A 14,636-nucleotide genomic window follows, 5' to 3' on the forward strand; every position below is an offset into this window, starting at 1 on the left:
GCTCCCCAGAGCCATGACCCTGGAGATGCCCGCCCTTCCCCCCAAGTCGGCTAATCCCTCCGACTTCAACCTGCCCTATCTGGCCAACAAGCCCCAAACCAGCAGCGGATTCTGTCCCTTCTGCGGCATCACCAGCGGCAAGGCTTTCAGCTTCTTCTCGTCCTCCTCTGAGGCCAAAGCCGTGCCCACTATCAAGGAGGAACACCACCAGTAAGACCCGTCTTGTTGGTCAGAGAGCAAAGCTGTCGCTTCCCAACGAATCTCTCTGAGTACCATGTTTGATTGTGTGTGATTTTTTTTCTTCCGTTCCCTCTATCACAGCCGTGCCCCATCTGATTTGTAAGTTCCCTACGCAAAACTGTGTTGCTCGTTGGTGTTGTTGTTGGTATTGGTGTTTAGGGTGGGGGCCACTCTCCCTTCCCTTGCCTTCCCTTCCCTTCCCTTCCCGTGCCCTCTCTTTCTTTTTGTTTCCCTTCTCCCCTCTAGTATCGTATTGATTCTACTGTTGTCATCGTTGCGGCTGGTGGTGGTATGCAGTTGATTAGCAGCACACCCAAACGAAAGGGGGGCCGCCCGATTTGAGTCCCTGTGTGTGCCACTTTCTTCTGGATCTTGAATACACAACCCCATCCACAATGACCAAACAGCGTGTCCATCGAGACCGGCACGGTGGGAGGGGGAGGGCTGCCTTTGGGAATGAATGCCTCATCGAAGCAGAAAGGGGCAATCGCCCTGGCTCAAAACATGGTGTCCCGTTTCAAAATGGCCTCGCTGTAATACCTGGTTGATCAGCGGCGGCGAAGAGAGAGGGAAATGAGCACGCCGATGCAAACCAAGCTGCTGCAGGTCGCCGCCCACAACGTCTCTCTCCACCATTTGACTCGACCCAGAAGCAAGGGAGGGTATCTGCCAACAATCCCTACTTTGGATGGCAAATCTTCAAGATGGCCGATTTGAATGCATAGTAGTACGCAATCGAGACTATGGGGCCGTGAGCCCAGGACGTAAGTATATCGTTTCGATTGAAGGGTGCAAGGCTCTCTTGGTTTACGTCAGGGTCTGCATTCATTGCCGTTTGGATGATGGAGGGGGCGGCTGGTACACGCAAGCCATCCAGGATTCTTGCGCGACGCCTTACCAAGTCTGAAAATGACATAGACTGCCAGATATCCTGGGTCCCAAAAGTCCTGGACCAGCGCCGGACTGAGGTTGGTGTATCGGGGCAGCAGCACCTGTCGAGCCGAATGCGCCGGGTTCATCGTCGGATTCACACGAATGGTGCTGTGGAAAGAAGTGCGATGCGAAGCCCGATTCAAGGCCGATGCATCCCAAACTCGCCTTCCTTCCCCCTCTCTCTTCTCCACCCACATACCAGTCCGTAGATGCGACAAACAACAAACGCGGTCATGTAGACACCCGATATCCAGATGCAGCCCGAGAACTCGTTGATCATGATCCGGACGACGCCGGCGCGAAAGGCGTATGAGTATGTGAATCGAACAAGCAGCAGAATAAGATTGAGGCTCATGGTCAGGAACTGGAAGCTGCCCCACGAGAAGCGGTTGGAGTGAGCAGTCGATCTGGCAGCGAGTGGCCGATGCTTTGGTAAATGCCACCACCCAATTGCATCGACGACGAATGATGGAAACGGCGATGAGATCGACTCACAGATACAGCCCGGTCACGTAGTAAAACGAATGCCGCAAGTATTCGGCGAACAGCGTCAGGATCAGGTCCGCCAGCAGCAGCAAGAGCTGCACGCATGTGAGGATGCGGATGCTGTGCAGGTTCTCGGTGAGCTTCCGCATCGCTGTCGCTGGTATCGCTGGTATCGCAAGGGTCTCTGCGCGAGCTCAAGGGCGAGATTCGCTCCAACACACATCAAGGCGCCGGATAGCCATGGACTTGCGATTGGTGCCCGCGCTCGCTGCCGAGAAGCAAGAGCAAGCACCCTCCCTCCTGGAGGTCCGCTGCCAGCGCTATCGCCGATGCGACGGTGATGACGATTCCGAGCGCAGTCCCAAGTCCCGGCTGCGACGGTCCACAAACGGAGACCTCAAATAGAAGCATCCCGAGAGTGCATCCATTGCCGCCATCGTCATCGCCATTGCCATCGTCATCGCACCTTCGCCATCGCCATCGCACCTTCTCCCCCGCAAGCCATGGAAACCAACGTCCAGCGAGTCTCGTCCAACTCCAAGTGGGAGAGCATTGTTGGCTACTCGCGAGCGGTCAAGAAAGGCCCCTTCGTCTTCGTCTCCGGAACCACCGCTACCGATCCCGAGACCGGCAAGATCGCCCACCATGGAGACTCATATGCCCAGGTAGATGATCGTGCGGAGCGTGAGGGGGGGGGCGCTGTAGCGATCTACGCTGGCATGGTTGGCTCAAGGTCGATTGCATGACCCAGCCAGTCCCCGGGAGTCTTACTCCATGCCGATTATGCTGTTGCTGGTGCTGATACCCGTGCGTCGCCCGGCATCGTATCATCAGACCCGCTTGATCTTCCAGAACATCGAGCGGGGTCTGCTGGCCCTCGGAGCCTCCCTCGGTGATGTCACCCGCACCCGCATGTACGTCGTCGATATGGGGCGCAACTGGGACGGCGTCGCAAAGGCCCACGCCGAGTTCATGAAGTCGGTTATGCCCGCGGCCACGGCAATCCAGGTCGAGAAGCTTGTCGATCCAGCCATGCTGGTTGAGATCGAGGTGGATGCTGTAGTGCTATAGTGCGGCTTGGAGCGGTCTTGCAGCCAACTGGTTACCACACATCCACCGGCTGGCCCTCAATACAATTTGTGTCGTCGGTCTCCACCGGCAAGCAGCGTGCACGCAGGCCGTCACCATCGAGTGCCGCCACAGATCGTCGTCGCAGATCGTCGTCGCAGAGGCAGTTCGCAACGGCTGGAGAGCCTTGCCGCTGGGACAGGTCCGCGAGTCCCGCCCTTCGTGTCCAGCACAGGCGAACGGCCCCTTTCGTCGTCGCCCTCGTCACCTTGGCACATTGATGCATTTCGCCCTTCATCAGCTTCGGCCTGGGTGCTCACCAGCAAGTCCTCAGTACACCGTGCGCTTGGTCTTGCCCGCCCATCCGCCCGCCTGCCCGCCTCCTCCTCCTCCTTTCGTCTCATCGCTCGCCCGCTCGCCCGCCCACCTGGCGCCGATCCCAATGGAAAACGTCTTTCTCGACAGCGACTTCAGCGCCAGCGTCCACTGGTCCGGCGAGGCTCAAGGGTCGTCCAGCATTGCCGGCCCCTCTCGCAGCCACTTTGATAGCGATCCGCTCTCGAGCTCTGTTGCGCCGCTCCAGATGGCTAGCTCGCTTGCTCCGGTACTGTCCTGTCTGCGACCCTGGCGCTATGTCGTAGCCCCTTGCGTTTCGAGTGTTTGCTGAGGGGGATATAGCACAATGCATGCCTGGCCAACTTCCCTCCATGCGACTTGTACGGCCCGAGGGATCCGAGCGCTAATCATACATGATTGCTCTCCGGCCATATGCCTTTCCTTGCTTTCGCCCAATCCGTCTGCGTGGGCTGCTCGGATGCCTTCTCGAATGCGCCTGGGCTCTTCCAACAATCCCCTCCTCCCCCCCGCCAAGGCTGGCCCTTCGTCGAGCTCCTATGCCCCCACCACCCTCACTTCCTTTGAGGTTTTCACGAACAGCGCCATCCAGATATGGATCAGTGACCCCCAGAAGCATGGCGAAGGCACCACGGCGTTTGTCACCTATCTGATCACAACCAAGGTGAGAGACCATCGTCGAGCCCGAGACAGCGCCGCAAGCTGCCATGGCAGTCACATATGCTCGATGGTTTGCTGTGACGGCAGTCCCCACGCCTGTGGATGCTGTAGCTGAGCCTTGGGTACTAACAGGCCCATCGTCTCTGCCATGTGGCTTCGTTCGTCCACAGACTATTCTGGAGTCGTTCTCTGTGCCCGAGTTCTCGGTTCGACGACGATTCACCGATTTTGTCTGGCTCAACAAATATCTGGGCGACGAGTGTCCGGCCTGCATCATCCCTCCACTTCCGGACAAGCATCGGATGGGTAATGCCGATGGATAGACGGCGAATGTGTCGGCTGACGGGAGCAAGGCTGTTGATGATCAATGACTGCGCCGGTCTGTAAATGTCGCCGCGTGGATGCTTGCTGACTGATGATTGCCTCGTTCGGTTGCTGCACGAAAACAGAGTATATCACCGGCGACCGCTTCAGCACCGAGTTCATCGAGAAGAGAAGGCTGTCGCTCCAGATCTATCTCGACCGCGTTTCTCGACATCCGACGCTGCAACGAAGTCAGACCCTCAAGCAATTTCTCGAGAGCAGCGACCTGGTAGGGTTGGGCGATGCGGTTGATGTCAACAAGAGTTGGTGAGGCAGCGATTCTCTCGCATCGCCTCAGCCGAGCTTCACTGGCGACTCAGGGGCCGAGCCCACACCGTCTTCATCAACCACGCTTTGGCGGGTCTTGTAGCCGCCTCTCACACTTGAAGCTAACTTTGCTTACTTCATCGACTGGCCGCTGACGTCTGTTGGTGCTCCGTGATTCTCCGCAAATAATACTTGCAACACTTTGCTCTCGCCCTCAAAGCGAGTGGAAATCGCCATCAAGAAGAAGGATGCATACGTGTTCGAAGGCTTGAGCGATGTGCTGATCAATGTATTCACCAAAGTCAAGAAGCCCGACGAGCGTGCGCTGCTCTACCGTGCGGGCGTCGACAAGCTCGAGGAGAATCTAACGGCAGTCGAGAAAATGGCAGCAAAACTTGTCAAGCAAGAGTCGGGTAGGTGGCAAGCATCCGCGTTTGCTTACTGTGTGTTCTCATGGCATTGTCGGTATTGGCGTCCGTCGTCAGTTGCGTCATCCTCTGCGGCGGTCTGACCTACTGGGCCATACAGAGCTGGAACTGGACTATGCCGAGCTGGCCGGGCTCATGACAACGTTGGGCAATATGGAGACGCAAATCACCGTTCCGCTCTCGGAGTTTGGGCACACCATTCGGGATGCCTCGTTGCTGCTGAAGGATAAGGTAGCCTGGCGCTGTCGTGTGTTTGAGGAGGGAGGCATGTCAGCTGTGCACTGTTGGGGGACCAGTGCCCATCAGTAAGCGGCGACGGACATCCACTGACATTTGCGGCCATCTTTCATGGCTCTCTGCCTCCGCACTTACGACCACTCAGATCCAGAACGAAGAAAACGACTATCTAAGCAATCTCCGCGACTATATCGCTTACTGCCATTCGGTTCGGGTCGGTAGCCCCGCTGCTGAGATTTCGTGTGCCGTGGCTGCTGGCCATGTCGCTGGCTATGCCGCTAGCCATGTCGGCTGCCTTTATTGCTCTGTTCTCATACGTTCGCACTGCCCCCATTGCCAATCTGGCCAACGCTCGGTCTGCTGGCTTGTGCGGGTTATCTATAGGAGGTGCTGAAGTTGAATGACCAGAAGCAGATGGATTTCGAGGCTCTGACGGGCTACTTGGAAAGCTACACCGCCGAACGAGAGCGTCTTCTGTATCCCGGCCGCAACGCCAACTCCCTCAGCACCTTCTTCAAGGACAAATACCAGGAACTCAAGGGCGTTGATCTTGAAAAGGCCAAGGTGGCTCGGATCGGGCGCCTCGAGCTGAAGATTGCAGAGGTGCGTGTGCCGCCGATGCTGCTTATCCACCCGCTCGACAGTCCATGGAGGGAGCGCCAATGCTGATGCCTCCCTCTCCCCATCAACGCGTCGTTAGTTGCAAGATGCTGTTGACTCAAGCCACCAAACCGCCGAGGCCTTTACCAACGAGATCTCGAAGGAAATGGATCTCTTCGAGGCCAACAAGTCGATGGATTTCAAGGAGATTCTGCGCCGATCAACTGATGCCCAGCTAGAGTACCATCAGCGGGTGAGTGGCCCGATTTGCAGTGTGCGGCAATCGATCCGTGACAGGCGCGTGGTCGCCGGTTCGAGCATACGGGCTGCTGGATAGCCAAAACTGGAATGACGAACGACTTGCCAGTCCGAGCTGTACCTGTGTCTGGATGTGATAGTGAACAAGAATCACGCGGCGATGACTCACTCGAGGCACATCTTTCCCATCGACAGGGACAGAAACTCTGGGACGATTTGATCCCGATCTTGGAGGGTATCCGGCTTGTCGAATAGTCTGGTTCCAGCAGCTGTCGTTTCATCGGTTTGTTATTTTGTGCATACGTCTGTCCTCCATGAGTGAGATTGCCTTGGTAACGTTGCGCTTGTCGGCCTGTCCGCGAGCCTCTCCGTTTTCGAACCACGGCTACATCGCAAGTCGACCCGACCTGATTGCTATCCGTGCTGCTGACGCTCCATGCTGCGTCGGCCCGTGTATTTTGTGGGCAGTCGTTGTTTGTACTTGCTTGCGGTGTTGTCTGCTGGTTCGCCGGCTCCAGACGCTTGTGGCGCCGCAACAATGCGTCTCTCTCACCGACTCTCTGGCATATATATGTAATGACCGCGCTGCGTACTTTCTGCGCGCAACGCGGCGCTTCCGACCAAGGCCTTTGTCAAGTCCATGTATTTGTGGTCGAGAGGGGAGGGGAGCAAACGCAGGATCGGCAGCGCTGGTGGTCGCGCCTTGCTCACGAGCTGCTGCCCTCTGGGCTTTTTGCGTCGCTCGCGTGTAGCATCAGCTGAACATTTGATATCTGACCCATGTTCATGGCCTGCGGATCGATCATCGCACACCTTGCTTCATATTCGTGGATTATGAGCTCGACGTTTTCTGGATGTTGGATGGGGGCGTGCGTATGCGAGCAGATCTGTCAGTCGCAACAGCAGAACCCCCAACCACACTCGTTCCTCAACTCTGGCTTCGCGCACCACCAGCGATGAGCCCCTCCCTCCCTCCCGCCAGCGTAGATCAGCCCCACGTATCATCGTTGGCAGCTCGCCCTTTGCCCTGTGAGCTAAAACCGATTGGCGAGGCCCCAGCATCCAGCGGAACTCACCCTGCAGCGATCTGTTGATGTCGCCGTGCTCAGCTTTCAGTTTTTTCCACATATTGGGGAGATTGTTGCTCCTCTTGCCCACCAGCAAGCCGTTGATGAAGTGCGTCCAGGGAACCTCGGACTCGTCGTGCGCGCCGCTGGACTGGATCCTGTGGTTCAAATCAACATCGAAGCCGGGGTGACAAAGAGTCAGGCTGCTATACAAGGCGCAAAGCGGCGGTGTGTGGGAGCGCCATCGACGCAGAGCAAGTCGTCGCACTTGCTGGACGAGTCACACGTTCATACATACTTTCGAAGGAACTCGAGCACAAGGGCAGGCGGAAACCCGGGATGGGCCTCAATGTCCATGAGCATCACCGTTTTCCTAATAGCGACGCAGACATTAGCGGAGGCAGGTTCGAGAACGCAATATGGTCCGAGAATGCAATAACGGTTCAGGGACATGCTGATGTATCTGCGCTTTCCACTTGCATTGGAAGAATGCGAGCAAGCAGACGCACACCCAGTCACCCCACGACGAGTCTGTCCCGGAATCAGCTACTTGCCAAAAGTCCTTCATATTCGCCGGGGTTGTTCCGGGAAACTTGGCTGCCAGAGCAGTCCATGCCTTGAATTGGCGAGGATCTTCAATATCCATCTCCGCCATCATCTCCGCGCCGACCTTCTTCAGCTTCATAAAGTCCTGGTATTTCCATTTGCGCGATTCGCCTGCGGGTGGTGTGTGTCAGCCGTCGGTTCAATGAGTTAAGCTGAGTAACAACCATCACGTTCGCTGCTCTACGCATGTCTTCAAGCACGCGGATGTCGGCTGAGCCGGACACGGCATGCCTCTCGATGCACAGGACTTACCTTGATCGCGGGCTTCAAGGATCCGATATCGCTCCTGCAAGCAGCGCCATATGCCAAATCGATCGCCATGCAGAGATGAGTGGCGTAAGTAACTGCCCACTACCATAAACGCTTTCGGATGGATGCGCGTCAAGACAGCCCCATCCGTCCAGCATCTCCACCACGCGCTTTCGAGAAAAAGGCATCGATTTGGGACCGCGCCTCACGGTGAGTTGCAGCGTACCTTGGCAAACGCCTTTCCGATCATCCGCTCGAGCTCGGCCCACTGCCGGCCATGGATGGCGACGAGGGCACGAAGCTGGTCGTCCTCCTCCTTTGTCCATTCACCCTTGGAGATGATTTGATACTTGTTGACCAAATACCGCTTCAGACTCTTGGCCGTACGGTTAATACGGCTCTCGTACTGGATGGCCTTCAAAAACTCGTTGCATTTCCGATTCAGTCCTTTCTTTCCCGGCTTGATGTAGCCGTAGATGTTTTCAGTGGTGGGGTCCAGTCCTTCGCTCTGGAGGTATTGCCGGATCGCCTCATCGACGGCCTCGATTTCACGCTTGACAAACGGGCCGGAGGCAAACGTCGCGGCTTCATGTTCGGGAGGGTTGATCTGCTGGTGCCATGACTGGCGTGTTTCCAGCTCGGTGTTGATAAAGTCGTAAATGGTCGAGTAGTTGCTGATGGCCGGACTGATGCTTTGAGTGGCTGCAGTTTCGGCTGGCTCGGCAGGGGTGGGCGGCATAAGGACATTGATGATGCTGGCGGCGTCCGAAGCAACTACAGGCGCATCCCTTCGCTGAACGAATAGACTCTGCGACAGGGCGTGATCGAGCTTGAACGGGAGGAATCCGGGGTTGGTCGGCACAGAAATGGGGACCGCTTTCCGGGGCGGCACGGGGGCGACTGACGCACTGGACTTTTGGCGCTTGGCCGGCCCGGGATCGGCTGATTTATCCTCGAGTGAGTCCTGCAACTCGGATGCATCTCGTTTCCAGGCGACTTCAACAGGAACAGATTCACTAGGAGGACAATCGATCGTGGCTTTGGGTGTTCTCGAGTCAGCGGGAGACAGCGCTCCGGCTCCGCTGTCGTTGTCGATGTCGTTTCCATCGCCTTCTCTGTCTGAGCCCGAGCCTTCGTTGTCGTTCTCGACAGGGGCATCGACGCGACCGTCCCGGTTCTGAGTCGCATCGGCTTTCTTGGAGCCTTTCGTTCCTTTTGCACGGACAGCTTTCTTCTTGCCGCCCGCCTTGTTCTCCGATCCGAATTTGCCGACATCATCCGGATTAGACCTTGACAAACCGTCGTCCTCTTCTTGTTCTTCCTTTGCCGCCGCCTGGGCATGGATGGAGGCATGCTCGAGGCCGGATTCATCTACGACATCGGCGGCCTCAGGGTCAGTATTCGAGTCGACTTGCTTCTTCTTCTTTTTCTTTTTCTTCTTTTTCGCTTCGGCGCTATCGTGCACATCCGCCTCGGACGGACTGGCCAGGGCAGCAGTCTCCGCAACGCCGTCCGGTGTAGTCTCGTCGGTGTCAGGATCGACATCGCTTGCTTTTTCGGTTTTTGATATAACAAGAGTATCGTTTGGGGATTCAGGCGGGTTCAGCTCCTCGCTGGCAGCTGTCGCCAGACCACCATCGGCGGATTTCTTCTTCTTCTTGGGCTTGACAGATAGAGGTGCTTCTCCCGATACTGCGATCGGGGACGCGCAGGCATAAATAGGAGTCCGGATGTTTCAGACGACGAAGCCAGGTGTTGATGAAAGTGCGATAGTACCGATGATGATAGCGAATCAGTGACGTTAGCAAGAGCGCTGTCGAGGCAACACGGATTACAAGCAGCGACGGCATGTCGATGTCGATGTCGGCGTCGGAGTCGATGTTAATGGCGATATCGATGGCGAGAGGGCACAGTGCCGTGTCCTCCAGTCGAGCTTAGGCAGCGATCGACAGCGAGTCGCCGGCCTCGCGATGCGGCCACGATACGATCAGACATGGACTGTCGCCGCAACACGCGATTAGGATAGTGGAGGATAGGATGTTCGGACTTACGCTGCTGTGTCTTATCGGCGGTCTTACTCTTCTTGACAGTCTTTTCTGAGGGTGCAGCCTCTGTGTGGTCCTGCTCATTGTTTCGCCTCTTCTTCATGGGAGGGTTTGCTACTTCAGCGGGGATGGATGCGGATCCGGTCTGATCGCCGATGGTGTTGTTGCTCGAGGTATCGGCATCGGCGATGGCGGACTTTGCCATCTTGGCCTTCTTCTTCTTGGTCAGTAGCTTGGCGGACGTCCTTTCGGCTGCTTCGACATCCAGACCTGGGTCGACCGAGGGACCCTTGTGCCGTTCGACAGCCTCGCGGGAGGCTTTGGAGGTCGGCTTGTCCATGACGGATGCTGCCGGCAAGTCGTGGCTTGTGGGAGCAGCTTTCTCAAGATCGTGCTCGGCTTGGGCAACGCCCTTCGACTTCAGCTTGCTTTTCTGGATTCCAGTTGCAACGTCGCTCATAACGGCCCGGATGCAGGCCTGCGGCAGCGGGATGGTGTGCTGGGTTGGGCTCTTGGCTGGAGGCGAGAGCGGCAGCGGGTGAAAAAGCGGAAGCCAGGCCGTCAGCCCTCCCCGATACGTCGGGTCTTGGTGCTTCTCGAAAAAAACCACCCTTGCCCCAACCGCAGCCCCAGCCCTAACCGCAGCCCTCGGCGGCGCCGCCTGCGCATCTGGCACGAGCGCGGCATGGAGCCAGCCATCGCCCGGCCAGCCATCCCGTGGCTGTCCGCCGCTTTCGCCCAAGAGCGAAAATTTTTTTCAAGATCGCTTGGATCGCTTGGATCGCATCACACCGGTCAAGCCAGTTCGCATCGCGATCGCCTGAAGCCTCTGCCCGCTGCCTCCGCTGGGCCCCCTTCCTCCGTCATCTTGGTCTCTACCTCGACACACCTCGCGCTCGAACAATGCTACGCATCCAGCCCATTGCACAACGATCGCTTGCCAAGCGACTCGCCCTCAATGTCGGCCTCCGGGCGCCCATGCGGGCCAACGCTACTGTCACCGCCGCCGCGACTTCAACACCGCTGGAATCGACCCCTGCAAGTGCCGGCACGATCGATCTGGCTCAGCTGGTCCCGAAAAAGACGGTGCATGTGCCGTCGCCCATGGCCGACTTTTATGCCCACGCCGAGCAGAGCCACAACAATGCCACGGGCGAGCTTTCGATCAAGACGCTAATGGCCGCCAACGTCCATCTGGGCCACTCTGTGTCATCCTGGAACCGCGACATGCTGCCTTACATTTACGGCGAGCGCAACGGCATCCATATCATCAATCTGGAGCACACCCTCTCGCATCTGCGACGAGCGGTCAACGTCACCCGCGAGGTCGCCCGAAACGGCGGCAAGATCGTCTTTGTCGGCACCCGGCCCTCGATTCACAGACTCACTGTCGATGCGGCACTGAAGGGCCATGCCTACTTCATGGTCGAGTGGGTGGGCGGAACGATCACAAACAAAGAACGGGTGCTCAAGCGAAGTGTTGGCTTTGATCCCGACAAGATGGGCCAGGTTCAATCCGAAGGTGCCGGCCGAGGCCGCCGAGCCAAGAAGAACGTCGAGGTTCCCGAGAGCGATGCCGGCCTGGTTTCGGTTCAACAGCCCGATGTCTCGAAACCGGATCTGCTGGTGCTCCTGGATCTTCCCAACAACATCTGGGCTGCCCGCGAAGCCAACCAGCACCACATTCCGGTCATTGCCATCTGCGACACGGACTGCAGCCCCAAGCTAGTGACCTATCCCATCCCCGGCAACGATGACGCCAAAACCTCTGTCAAGCTGATCGCGGGTGTTCTGAGTCTGGCAGCAAAGGAGGGACACGATCTGCGACAGGCTGCCGTCCAGCAGGAGCAATACAGCAAGTTCGATGGCGCCGGGGCGCAACCATGAGGTCATTCGTGATGAGGGTCACCACGGGCAACTGCATCGTCGCCACGGACACAATAAACCAGTGGAAATTCTGCTCAGTGATGTCTGCGACCAAATTTGCAACTGAGGGGGCGGACTGTGAGCAGTGGTGCGCTCAGGAGAGGCTGCTATCGATGACCGACGCTGCATGGCAGATCCAGGCAGATCCAGGCAGATCCAGGCAGATCCAGGCAGATCCAGGCAGATCCAGGCAGACGCCGTTCTCTCGCAGCGATCTGGCTGTGCTGCGACACGAGGCACCTGGCCGGCCATGGGACAAATTGCCGCCCAATCTCCGAGGTCGTGCGTTCTTTGCTTGTTTGCTGCCATCGCTCGACCCATCTCGCTGCCTGAGGCCGTCCAAATCTACGTTCTGCCATGAAGAGCCATGGACTCATCGCCATCAGTACCGCAGCCCCTCGATCCGCATCCGCATCCGCATCCGCTGGGCACCGACGCTGTCTCGGCAGCCCCAAGGCCAAGACGAACTCGTGTGCTCGATGATCTCCCCTTCGTCATCCACACACCCGCCGCTCAAGCTTCCGTCCATCCTGCGGGCGAGCCACCAGTATCAACAGCTGCACATGCGAGGCTTCAAGACAACCCCGCATATCCGCTTGAGCTTGAGCCTGAATCCAGCGAGGCTTCACCGTTGGCATCGCTGGCTCTGTCGGGACTCCTTCTTCCACCTCCTCTTCTTGGGCCTCCGGCACTCCCCATCAGAACCATGGCGATCCAATCAAAACCCATCGACCCTTCGATCTCCGTGAGCAACCCCATGTCACCACATTCTCAACGGCACGTCCAATACCGGCCTAACGATCCATCGCCCGCTCCTCTCCAACAACCGCTGACCACGTCCGATGTCGCAGCCCGATTGCTCCCGCCGTGCACCCAAGCCGAGCCGGTTTCTGTTTCTCTGACCCTGATCCAGCCTCGGATCGAGGCTCATGTCTCCACGCGGGATATGCCGCTGTATTCTCACAGCCTCCACCCAGCAAATGCTATCGCTGACATGCCGGGCAGTCCGCCCGTGCCCGAGATCCCCAGCAAGGTTGCTGCACAAGCGACATCCGATGGGCTTGCAGTCGCATCCAGAGACAAAGCATGCGGTCATGGTCATGGCAACCAGGGCCATGAGGATCGAGACGACGGCGACGGCGATGCTGAATCCGAAGAAGGAGAGATTGACGAAGCGGATGACCAACTGGCGATCTCCAGGACAAGTCCTACTGGTCCTGTTGAATCGAATGCCCAGCACCAACCAGTTGTGCCGTCAAGCATCGGACCCGCCTCCGGGCCAGCCGAAGCCAAACGAAAATGGAATCTGTCAGAGCTGCTGGATCAATCGTTTGACTACATCGAGCGAGCCAACAAAATGCCCAAGACAGAAGGACAGTCGCTCTGTGGCTCTGCCGCCTATTCCCTCAGACGAGACACCTGCCCATTCCCACCCGCTGGATCCGAATCTATCGCCGCCTTCGCCAGCCGCCGTGATCCTCGTCCCATCATTAGCTACGAAGACGATGGCCCTGGCCCTGGGAATTTCACACCGCCTCTCCCGACGATGCCTTCTGGCCAAGCATTTGTGGTACCCGAGGATTCAGGACCATGGATATATCGCCAGCATCGACAGAATCAGCAACACCACCAAGACTCTCAGCGTCCCCAACATTCCCCGTATCCGCCGTATCCTCAGCACTCACGAGTTTTGCAAAACCCACTGCATTCCAACCAGATGACTGGCCAGCCATCTTCTACAAAGACAAGTGGCAAGAAAAAGAAAAAATCCAAGTCCAACTCCAAAAACAAGCACAAGCCAGCAGCAGCACCAGGTCCAGTCGAAGGCAGTGGCTCTGGTATCGGCGACGAGGCACCAGCTTCGCCCGATATGCATGACGGTCCTGGAGCGTCGCATTCATCGCCTGAGACCATTGTGACCAATCTGAATGCCCCGGAGCACCAACCACAGCGTCTCTTGAAGCAGATTCTAAAGGAGCAACAAACCCAGATGATGCACGCCAAGCGTGAAAAGGAACGGCAGAGACGGCCATGCGAATTCTGGGCCGAAGGACGGTGTTTCCGCCGAGAAAAATGCAAGTTTTCGCACGATGGACCAGGGTGGCCGGTGCCTGAGATGACTCCGGCAGACCGAAAGACGATCGTTTGCGGACCCTTCCGGGGCGGCGTCTGCCCAAACACCGAGCAGACATGCGCATACTCGCACAATCTCAGCATGATGCCGTGTCTGTTTTTCTTCAAGTCTGGGTGCGTCAAAGGCAGTCAATGCCGGTTCAACCACGGAGCCCTGTCGATCTTTCAGCAGGAATGGGTTGAGCGCGAGCACAAGCACCTCAATACGATTGTTCCTGGAATCGAGACGCCGGATGGGAATCACATTGTCTGCCACAAGTTCAAGATCGGCGAGTGCCTCAAGAGCGAAGAGGAATGCGGATACTCTCACAATCTGAAGTTGCTCCCGTGCGTCTACTTCTATCGCCCACAGGGATGTCATGTCGGTGATCAGTGCCGCTTCGGTCATGGTCCTCGAACTCCCGAGATTGACGCCTTCCTGCAGAGAGAACGACAGCAGTATCTGGCACGGATGCAGCGCAATGATCGACTCAAGGCTGATCAACTGTCGAAGTGGCCGACCGGAAACAGAGGTGGCCCGGCCGGTGGGCAACAGGCGCATAGGCACGGCTGAGGCTCTGCTGCAACCTGGTTGTTGCTGATCTGTTGCGCACCGAATGGTCGGCTTGGGCAGGGCTCAAATACATTGCCTCCACGGCCTGTTCCCTCATATCATACCTGGAACCGCTGCGATTCGAGCAGCGTCTCATCTGGGAATGTGGTGGTGCTGTCCCAGT

General features: G+C 57.5%; 6 protein-coding genes across 6 annotated transcripts; 4 read left to right on the forward strand and 2 right to left on the reverse strand.

Moving 5' to 3' along the window:
• Nucleotides 1–506: 506 nt before the first annotated feature.
• BJ171DRAFT_15037 (uncharacterized protein) lies at nt 507–1,903 on the reverse strand. The gene is made up of 5 exons (XM_053105779.1): nt 1,669–1,903; nt 1,373–1,544; nt 1,139–1,232; nt 924–981; nt 507–780 (listed from the first exon to the last, which is right to left on the reverse strand). The coding sequence occupies exons 1-5, from the start codon at nt 1,806–1,808 to the stop codon at nt 738–740; spliced, it is 507 nt and encodes a 168-aa protein (XP_052968660.1). The 5' UTR covers nt 1,809–1,903; the 3' UTR covers nt 507–737.
• An 82-nt stretch (nt 1,904–1,985) lies between these two features.
• Nucleotides 1,986–2,933, forward strand: BJ171DRAFT_15008 (Endoribonuclease L-PSP/chorismate mutase-like protein). Its single transcript, XM_053105775.1, has 2 exons — nt 1,986–2,324; nt 2,494–2,933. Exons 1-2 carry the CDS (start codon nt 2,163–2,165, stop codon nt 2,728–2,730), a joined length of 399 nt encoding a protein of 132 aa, XP_052968661.1. The 5' UTR covers nt 1,986–2,162; the 3' UTR covers nt 2,731–2,933.
• A 620-nt stretch (nt 2,934–3,553) lies between these two features.
• Nucleotides 3,554–6,149, forward strand: BJ171DRAFT_421660 (uncharacterized protein; the record flags this gene model as incomplete). The annotated part of the gene is made up of 9 exons (XM_053107496.1): nt 3,554–3,745; nt 3,912–4,047; nt 4,191–4,351; nt 4,613–4,784; nt 4,900–5,030; nt 5,182–5,250; nt 5,421–5,639; nt 5,737–5,889; nt 6,090–6,149. The coding sequence occupies 9 exons, from the start codon at nt 3,554–3,556 to the stop codon at nt 6,147–6,149; spliced, it is 1,293 nt and encodes a 430-aa protein (XP_052968662.1).
• Nucleotides 6,150–6,519: 370 nt separating this feature from the next.
• On the reverse strand, nt 6,520–10,421 carry BJ171DRAFT_496271 (uncharacterized protein). Its single transcript, XM_053110177.1, has 7 exons — nt 9,868–10,421; nt 8,043–9,508; nt 7,820–7,853; nt 7,516–7,678; nt 7,260–7,334; nt 6,971–7,119; nt 6,520–6,744 (listed from the first exon to the last, which is right to left on the reverse strand). The coding sequence occupies exons 1-7, from the start codon at nt 10,319–10,321 to the stop codon at nt 6,602–6,604; spliced, it is 2,484 nt and encodes an 827-aa protein (XP_052968663.1). The 5' UTR covers nt 10,322–10,421; the 3' UTR covers nt 6,520–6,601.
• A 202-nt stretch (nt 10,422–10,623) lies between these two features.
• On the forward strand, nt 10,624–11,825 carry BJ171DRAFT_496273 (ribosomal protein S2, flavodoxin-like domain-containing protein). Its single transcript, XM_053110178.1, has one exon. It carries the CDS (start codon nt 10,765–10,767, stop codon nt 11,746–11,748), a length of 984 nt encoding a protein of 327 aa, XP_052968664.1. The 5' UTR covers nt 10,624–10,764; the 3' UTR covers nt 11,749–11,825.
• A 265-nt stretch (nt 11,826–12,090) lies between these two features.
• Nucleotides 12,091–14,571, forward strand: BJ171DRAFT_496274 (uncharacterized protein). The gene has a single exon (XM_053110179.1). The coding sequence runs from the start codon at nt 12,155–12,157 to the stop codon at nt 14,471–14,473; it is 2,319 nt and encodes a 772-aa protein (XP_052968665.1). The 5' UTR covers nt 12,091–12,154; the 3' UTR covers nt 14,474–14,571.
• The last annotated feature ends 65 nt before the right edge of the window (nt 14,572–14,636 follow it).

Source organism: Polychytrium aggregatum (assembly GCF_025602895.1).
Source record: "Polychytrium aggregatum strain JEL109 chromosome Unknown BJ171scaffold_10, whole genome shotgun sequence".
NCBI lineage: Eukaryota > Fungi > Chytridiomycota > Chytridiomycetes > Polychytriales > Polychytrium > Polychytrium aggregatum.

Bases quoted from the DNA above. Each gene is read 5' to 3' on its own strand.
- BJ171DRAFT_15037 (XM_053105779.1), bottom strand. From the start codon at position 1,808: ATGCGGAAGCTCACCGAGAACCTGCACAGCATCCGCATCCTCACATGC. The intron at 1,545-1,668 runs GTGAGTCGATCT...CTCGTGGGGCAG, and splicing joins TACGTGACCGGGCTGTATCT to CTTCCAGTTCCTGACCATGA. The intron at 781-923 runs GTAGGGATTGTT...CTGATCAACCAG, and splicing joins TTGAAGATTTGCCATCCAAA to GTATTACAGCGAGGCCATTT.
- BJ171DRAFT_15008 (XM_053105775.1), top strand. From the start codon at position 2,163: ATGGAAACCAACGTCCAGCGAGTCTCGTCCAACTCCAAGTGGGAGAGC. The intron at 2,325-2,493 runs GTAGATGATCGT...TCGTATCATCAG, and splicing joins ATGGAGACTCATATGCCCAG to ACCCGCTTGATCTTCCAGAA.
- BJ171DRAFT_496274 (XM_053110179.1), top strand. From the start codon at position 12,155: ATGGACTCATCGCCATCAGTACCGCAGCCCCTCGATCCGCATCCGCAT.
- BJ171DRAFT_496273 (XM_053110178.1), top strand. From the start codon at position 10,765: ATGCTACGCATCCAGCCCATTGCACAACGATCGCTTGCCAAGCGACTC.
- BJ171DRAFT_496271 (XM_053110177.1), bottom strand. From the start codon at position 10,321: ATGAGCGACGTTGCAACTGGAATCCAGAAAAGCAAGCTGAAGTCGAAG. The intron at 7,120-7,259 runs GTATGTATGAAC...TTTGAACCACAG, and splicing joins GTGCTCGAGTTCCTTCGAAA to GATCCAGTCCAGCGGCGCGC. The intron at 6,745-6,970 runs GTGAGTTCCGCT...TCCAACATCCAG, and splicing joins CATCAACAGATCGCTGCAGG to AAAACGTCGAGCTCATAATC.